This window comes from Pinus tabuliformis, chromosome 8 (assembly GCF_031772625.1).
Source record: "Pinus tabuliformis cultivar Carrire ecotype Pingquan chromosome 8, CPIR1, whole genome shotgun sequence".
NCBI classification, from domain to species: Eukaryota; Viridiplantae; Streptophyta; class Pinopsida; order Pinales; family Pinaceae; genus Pinus; species Pinus tabuliformis.
In genome coordinates, this window is record NC_142294.1 from 542,166,706 (window position 1) to 542,175,722 (window position 9,017).

General features: G+C 38.1%; 1 protein-coding gene across 1 annotated transcript; it reads right to left on the minus strand.

Annotated features, from left to right (window-relative positions):
- Positions 1–4,200: 4,200 nt before the first annotated feature.
- Positions 4,201–5,522, minus strand: LOC149236562 (peroxidase 5-like). The gene is made up of 4 exons (XM_089368955.1): positions 5,304–5,522; positions 5,015–5,209; positions 4,737–4,914; positions 4,201–4,622 (listed from the first exon to the last, which is right to left on the minus strand). The coding sequence occupies exons 1-4, from the start codon at positions 5,520–5,522 to the stop codon at positions 4,201–4,203; spliced, it is 1,014 nt and encodes a 337-aa protein (XP_089225081.1).
- Positions 5,523–9,017: the final 3,495 nt, after the last annotated feature.

Consider the following 9,017-nt stretch of genomic DNA (forward strand, 5'->3'; position numbering starts at 1 on the left):
CAACAAGACGACATGTGCTTGGTGAGACTGACTCAACAGTTAAAAGTGACAATTGAAATATGTCTTTGAACAACCATGACGACTATTGTTATATACCTAGGGGGATAATATGGGGTACCAAGGGAGGTACCCAAGGTAATAATGTAATAATGGGATTGGCCATAGTAATAAATAAGGTGGTTAACCCATATCATGTAAGGGACCACAAGTAGTTAGTAATAATGTAATGGGCCCATGGTATTAGTTTAATGGTATGAGGGAACCATGGTAATGACCCATGGTATTGTATGTATGAGGCCTATATAGAGGCTAGAGACTCCCTGTGAAGGAATATTGTCTAGGATTATTGTACGAATAGGCATATGGCTTGTGGAGTGTTCTCCTTCCTTAAGGAGTGAATGTATGGTGTTGCCCTACCTTAAGGGTTTGATTAATAAAGAATCATTTCATATTATTTCTGGGGTTATTTGCATTGTCTTATATTTTCATGTCAGATCTATAATATTTCTAGATTAGATCTATAACAAGTGGTATCAGAGCACTTTCTTGGGCAAAAGTGGAGAATTTTTTTTTTTTTTTTATTTTTGCAGGATTTCGGGGGCGGTGAGTTTTCAGATCAGATCTATCCATTTTGGTGCAAGATCTACAAAATCTAATTATAGATCTAGATTCTATGTGAAAAAATACCCTATTTCTAAAAAAAAATCAATCGAATCAGAGTCCGGATGAAGGAGATATCGCTGATTTAAAAATCAGTAGGGTTGCAGATAAATTTTCAGGGCAACGAGTTTGCGGCGCAAATCTGGATGTCCTAGTGCAAGATCTGAAAAATCTAATTGCATATCTGGATACTTTGTGAGAAGATACCCAATTTCAAAAAAAAATCAGTCGAATCGGAGTCCGGATGAAGGAGATATCGCTGATTTAAAATCAGCTCTTTTTTGCAGAAATTTTGGTGACGGCGGGAGAGTTGCAGTGCAGATATGAAATTCTAGTGCCTGAATGAAGATTTCTATCACATGGACAGATGCAAAATGATTGTTCCATTTTTGAACACAGGTCATAATAGGGATTCTGAGCAATATTGACTAAACTATGACAATTTCAAATTTTCTCCAAATAAGTGAATTTTTTCATATGCCTCTTCATGGCGGTTCTATGTTTTATAGGAAAGGATAATGGTTCTACTATTGAAGAATACATAAGGGAATACAAGAGGTTATTTAGACACAATTGGAAATGGGTGGCACTGGCTAATTTTGAAGATGAGGCAGCCACATGGTGGGGATTACTTAATCAAAAGAAGTGTTTCAACATGCCCAATGAAGAATTTGGAAAATTACTTTTAGCCAGAAAAAAAGATAAGGAGAAACAAGTGGGTCTATTTCCTACTGGTATATTCTTATTACAAGTTCATGGATTGATTCAGAAGGAGAAAGTCATTGTGTCTATAAATCCGAGTTGCAAGCAAAATCTCATAAATGTCAACTTGGCAAAAAATTTGCAAATTCCAACAAAACACATTGAAAACACACAAGTGGATGATGAGGATGTTCAAGTATACAAGGATTTGAAGATTTCTGTGGATAAATATGTGGTGCATGGTGATTTTTATGCTTCAAATATGGATAACATGGATGTTGTTTTGGGATACCCTTGGATGGAATCAGTGGGTATTATCAATATTAATGTATAGAAGAAATTCCTGAAGCTCTGGTATAAAAAGAAGAAAATTACATTACAGGATATTTCCATTAATAAACAGGCAGAGTCCAAGGAAGCTGAAGCAGAAGATGTTCCAAGGTCTGACATATTAGATGATGAGCCAGTGATGATAGACAATCAAACACAAACAGAGGCTGAAGTAGAAAAGGTTACAGGTGCTGATACATCAGAGGAGGGCTCAGTGGTTGAAGTAATATTGAAAGATAAGACACCACAGCAGGCACCACAACATGCACCAGATAATAGTCAGGCTCCCGTAAGGGGTGAATTAAAGAAAAAACCATCGTGGGTTAAAACGTCAACATATCATCACCCACATCACCCCGCAAGACAACCATCAAGATGGCAACAAATTAGCCACACGGACAACAACCCCCGCAGGACAGATAGAGAGGAGCAAAGATCCACCTACTACACATCAACACAGAAGAGCTACCGCTGTCAACTTCCATCTCAAGCGAGCGAGGCACCAGCGAGACCGAGGGTTCAACTCTCTCTTGGATCGCTACATGCACATGCATGGTACCAGTGGACTACTCTTTTGAGTAGATCTTATTATTTGTGTTCTTCCCATGTTTCGGGGACAAAACATGCTAAGGGGGGTGGAATGTTATATACTTAGGGGGGATAATATGGGGTACCAAGGGAGGTACCCAAGGTAATAATGTAATAATGGGATGGGCCATAGTAATAAATAAGGTGGTTAACCCATATCATGTAAGGGACCACAAGTAGTTAGTAATAATGTAATGGGCCTATGGTATTAGTTTGATGGTATGAGGGAACCATGGTAATGACCCATGGTATTGTATGTATGAGGCCTATATAGAGGCTAGAGACTCCATGTGAAGGAATATTGTCTAGGATTATTGTATGAACAGGCATATGGCTTGTGGAGTATTCTCCTTCCTTAAGGAGTCAATGTATGGTGTTGCCCTACCTTAAGGGTTTGATTAATAAAGAATCATTTCATACTATTTTTGGGTTTATTTGCATTGTCTTATATTTTCATATTAGATCTATAATATTTCTGGGTTAGATCTATAACAACAATTATGCGATAGTGTTTACAACTTTCTGTGTGAGTGTGACTGATGTCGACAAAGAGAAAGCAACTCATACATAGTAAAACAACCTTCAAAATGCCATAACAAAATCGCAAGCATGACATAGCAATCAACATTCCAAAAGATGACCAGTGATCGATCAAGCAAAAACGGTGTGAAAGCTCAATAGGAGTCCATGGGATGAGCCCGAGTGTTTGCGACCATCAAGGGGAAAAACTAGGGAAGGCTCTGAAATTTGGATGCAGGGTTTTCAAGGGTGTTGTAGCCGCTACAATAGAAGGATGAAAAATGTATCTTAAGATATATTGCAGGGATTACACTATGGTTTTCACTACACACATTCTGAAGATAACTCACTTTAAGGTTATATAGACAATGATTATGTTGGCAATTTAGATGATCACAAAAGCACCTCAGGGTATGTTTTTTCATCTTGGAACCAATCTAATTTCATGGGCAATCAAGAAACAACCAATCATTTCAATATCTTTAGCAGAGGCAGAGTATGTAGCTATCACTTCAACAACTTGTCAAGCAGTGTGGCTCAGAAGACTATTGACAGATCTTTTAAATGTTCAGAACATTCCAACTTCAATTTATTGTGATAGCAGTTCAACAATTTCTTTATAAAAAAAATCACGTCTTTCATAATGGATACATACTAGTTTTTTATGGTTCAAAAGATTAGCTTGTAGATATTATGAGAAAACCATTGGGAAAAAATATATTTGAATTTCAAAGAGACCAATTTGGCATTGTAAGTGTCAGTACTTGTAACAATTGAGATTGGGAAGGGGTGTTGATATATTAATCTCATTATTTGCTAGATGTCATGATATTTATTTCAATGTCTACTTGCTGTCATAGTCGGTTCTGATTCTCTTGAGTTTATTTGAGTTCTTGTTCACTCATAGTGTAGTCATTTATTGTTGATGTCTCCAATATAATTCTATTTCACTGATTTTGAATATTAAAAAGAGTTGTTAACTCCATTCTAGATTTATATTCATTTATTTTTGCCTTTAAATGCTTTTACCACACCACCACTATTACTGACAAATTAAATTGATGCTCTCGTAACTATTGATTTTAATTGAACTATTACTCCATTTTCATCAAATATGAAAATTCTCATCCAATATATTTATGTTAATTGGAGTAATGCTTTGAAGTCACTGAATATGATATCCAAAACTACAGTATTTCAATTTTCCCCCTCGTTTCGTAAGCCAAAATCTATAAACGAATACTTACGATAATTTATTATTTCATCAAAATAACGTCGTAGTTCATACACGCGGGGAAAGAAAAAAGAACATATAATTTATTCGTGGAGAAGCGCAACCGCATTTCGAATTGAGATGATATTCCAAAACTCAAGCAACCGAAACTGAAATTTCCAATCTGATTAACTGTTGGCAACTCTACAGTTGGCGTGGACTCCTCCCTGGGTGCCAGACAATACGCTAATCTCTCCCATTTTTATCATTGCAGCAGCAAACTTTCGCTGCCACGCTACCAGGTTATAAGAGCCCGAGTTTCCAAAGACGCTGGATTTGGTGTTTGGATTTGTAAGCAGAATTGCATCGGATGTAAACAAACCACGATTAGTTATAACGTCGTTGTAATACAAGTTGTCTAGGATGAATGGCGTTTGAGGATCCATGACCACGGTCGTGTTGGCATTGCTGGGGCTGCCTTGGGGACACCTTTGCTTCAGTATCTGAGCATACCACGGGCCAAGGGACGGGTCTGTGGCATTCGTGCCGTTAAAATTGTAGAGCCTGCTGACGAATGAAGTACAGTGAGAGACACCGATTGTGTGTGCTCCTGCATTCGCCCAAACAACACAAACATGATTATACTCGAGATATGCTTGTGCTCAACCATTATTGTAATCAACAAGCAATGACACATTGATGATTTGCAGGTCTGAGAATACACCTGACAATGTAACCATCTCGTCCTGGGATAGACCTTTGGTTGCAAATATCTGAGTTAGCTGGGTTACATTGAAGGTAGGCGGAGGTAGATTTCCCGGAATATTGGAAGCTAGTGAAATATTTCCATCCTTCCTTCCAGCCGGAACATCCCACCAGAGGGGATATCCAATGGGCGATGCCTGCAATCAGTTATAATGCATTATTAGAAAACATTGAGCACTGCTGTCGTGCTATGCTATACCTAATTTAGTGGTTGTTATATAAGTTTAAGAAGAATACCAGCAATGCACTGTCTCTAGCCGCAAATGCGACAATGTCTGCACAGGAGACCATCTTTGGGCAGATCTTCTCTAATAGAGATTTGGCGTTGTCAATCACGTCGAAACCTCCGAGACTCGGATTGTTAGCCGGAGAGTCTTTCTCGGCTACGAACTGGCCGGGAATGGAGTCGATGAGAACGGAACCATCGCAACCCTGAAAGTGAAGAAGCTCCAAATCAGTATTTCGAAAACATTTACATTGTAATAACTCAGAGGAGTACATTACAAAGTGTATTTTGGATACGTACCCTGACAAAACAATCGTGGAAATGCAACCGTATAAGCTTAGCGGCTATTTCAGGAGAGCTATGGAATGCGCTGCTAACCACCGCAAACACAATGGGTTCCGCCGCTGGACAAATATATTTGTAATAGCCCACTGCAAGGTTGTCGCTTACTACAGCCCTAGCTAAGGCACAAAATACTACGGTAAACAGGGCAGCCTTACGGAACATAGCCTCCGCCATTTCACCTCCCTAAACACTGGCATCATGAGAACACCACAAAATGAAGTTATTTCAATCAATGTTTTCTTACCAACATAAAACCCACAAACCTCAAACAACAAAGCCTGAAAGATTATCTATTGGCACGGAAATTCTAACCTTGGATGACACCAGGGAGTTGATCCTTCGTACTCGAAATCCTGAGATTGGAGATAACTGTAGTGGAGTTCGTTTCTGAATACCTCAGAATCATGCATGTGAAGCTAGGTATTTATAGTCTTATAAACAGTATTTTTGCCAGTGAATCATGTTAGTTCTCACGAAAAGTAAACCTCCAATTTGTTTCAGTGATATTTAAGAACTATAGCTTTATATCAAAGGTATAACGTGGCGACGTGTTTTCTCTATTTCTCTTCAAACATACGTCACAGATTCTTATCCTCCCCTCTTTCATCGAAATTAAATTTTCATTGAGGATGGCCACACAAAGGCTTCTTGTCGGGCTGTCCCATCTCTATTATGGCATTCCTTGGGACTTAGAGACAACTCATTTGCAGATTATATAACGTGGCGGCCGGGTTTTTATAATTATTTTTTAAGGAACAAATCGAAATTAAATATACTACAAGTACAAACATGGGTGCACAAACGCTTCTAACTTGTAAATATGTTTGATTGACTTAGGCTAAGTCTACATGAGTGGGCACAAACGCTTCTAAGTTGTAAACATGTTTGATTGACCTAGGTGTAGTAGATTTAGGACTATAATTAAGTCTCAAGAGTTATAGGACTACAATTAAGTCCCAAGGTCTCTAGTCTCAAGGTATCTAGGATTATAATTCAGTCTCAAGGATTAATTCATTTTGTCTAGTTTTATTGTTTTGTTAAGTAATTTTTTAATTAGGAGGTTTGTGGTTCTGCGTCAAATTTTATTTACATTTTTGGGTTAAGCCTGGCTTGTTTAACCCACAGATAAACTTCTTAGAGATAATCTGCCCAAATTTTCTGACTGATATAACAGCCACCCAATCTCCATAAACCACCCTTAAAAAAAAATAGACTTAAAACTATAATTGTATACCTATTATTATTATTATTTTTATAGCTTGTGATTAGCTTGAAGTGTTTATCCAAAGCCGTAATATTTCTGGCACTAATTTGAAAAGCCATCGTTATCTTCTACTATGACATATACTAAACATAGCGTGAAATTTCCCGTTTCCCGACACCTTCCTATTTAATGATATAAATTGCTCGGATTCAACACCCAACTCAGGACATGCTATGCTGCGCCATGTTATCAGCCACTCCCGTCGCCACGTTTTATTTTAGTATTCAAGATATTACAGTTTGTGGACGGGCATGTCTTGCCTATAGTATAATCCGTGGAGAAGAATTGAACGCGTTACGCTGTTACTAAGTAAAAGCTCCATGCTCGAGTGTGCTAGCTTCTCATTTTTATCGATTATTGACTTGAGAACTATGCAAGCTGCTCACTGCAACAAGGTTGGCAGCCGGCAGCCGGCTAAATAATGGTTATTTTTAGATGTAATACTATAGAAGCTGTCATTGTGAGGGGTCATGGAGAATCTGAGATTTATGTTGGCTCGTAGGATTTTGCGGGATATCACAAGACTTTTCTTCTTGCCTTAATATCTACTATACTGCCTACAATTATGTAATCATGGTTTAATACTTAATAACTTGGTTGCAAAGAATGTTATTAGTATCTGCGATTGCGGGACTCTAACAATCGATCGTGTTTATTTGCATTTTAACTTGAATTATATATATATATATATATTTTTGATGTGGAAAATTTATTGATTGCAGGGGATTTAAATGTCACTCTAAATATGGACGAGATTTGCGGCAGCAACAAGAAGAATGACTCTCCTGCTGAAAGAATTAAAAATGAAGCGCTGAGGAGGAATTTTGTTGACATTGTCCCTACTCAAATGCTTCCGACATGGGAAAATGGCAGAATCAAGAAAGCTTATATTGAAAAAAGGCTGAATAGGTTTATTCTTCATGCTAGTTTGATTGATTGTATGGGCATGCCATTCTCATCAATTGATCTTATTAGGCTGGAAGGAAAAGAGTTTCAGGAAAGGATATTCATTCAAATTTAATAGATCATTCCTGGAGGATCTGGTTTTTAACGACCTTATAAAAAAACATGGAATGAGATGGCATCCAATAATCCTTCTTCGCTTTTGATGACATTAAGAGACAAAATGGTTCATATGCGTAAGGTGGTGAAAGAGTGGCAATATGAGAAAAGGAAATCCAACAGAAAAGAGCTCAGGAAAATACATAAGGCTTTGGACAAGGCCTCGGAGGCGATGGCTGCTCATCAACTATCCTTTAAAATGAGGTGTCTTATAAAGGAGCTGCAAAAGAAGAAAATTAAAATCTTAGAACAAGAGGAATCTTTTTGGAGATTGAAAAGTAGGGCGATATGGTTAAAAGAAGGGGATAAGAACACAAAATTTTTCCACAATTTTGCAAATGCCAGGCGTGAAAAGAACTCCATATGGAAGATAAGAGATGGAAGAGGCCGTTTCCTATATTCTCAACAGGAAATATCAAATGAGGCAGTAAACTATTTTGAAAAACAGTACCAAAGATCTGAAGACTGCAGGTTTCAGGACATTCTATGGGGCATTGAAGTTTTTCCTCAGATGTTTGATGAGGATACAAATGATAAAATCTTTCAGCCAGTTTCTGAGGAGGAGTTGCTTAGAACTATGAAATCTTTTAAAAGAGATAAATGTCCAGGGCCGGACGGCTGGACAATAGAGTTTCTTGTTCACTTCTTCGACCTCTTCAAAGCTGATTTGTTAAAAATGATAGAAGGTTCAAGAATGTCGGGCAGTATCAATCCAAAGACCGCTTCCACCAACATCGCGCTCATTCCGAAGAAAGAAAAGGCGGAGTCATTCATGGACTTCTGACCGATCTCTCTGTGTAATATTTCTTACAAAATTATTGCAAAAGTTATTGCAGAGAGAATAAAAGAAACATTGTCCAAATACTTAACAAAAGATCAGCACGGTTTTCTTAAAGGGAGAAACATTCAGGACGCGGTGGCAAGTACACAGGAAGGTCTATTTGCGATTCACTCCAAAAGAAGGGATGCAATCATTCTCAAGATCGACCTTCGCAAGGCATACGACTGCCTCGATTGGGGATTCATAAGGTGTTTACTTACAAAGGTTGGCTTAAGAGCTAGCATGACAAACTGGATAATGGCATGTGTCGAGAATGTGAATTATGCGGTGATCATAAATGGGATCCCATCTTCCTTTTTCCCTACCTCTAGAGGACTCCGTCAAGGATGCCCCTTATTCCCGCTATTATTCATACTGGCGACGAATACTCTCAGTCTCCATATCAATAAGGCCGTAAAGGAAAACATGTGTCATCCGCTAAAAATTTGCAGGAGCATTTCGATCTCCCATAATCTATTTGTTGATGATATTATAATGTTTGGAATTCTGTGCAGACTCACAT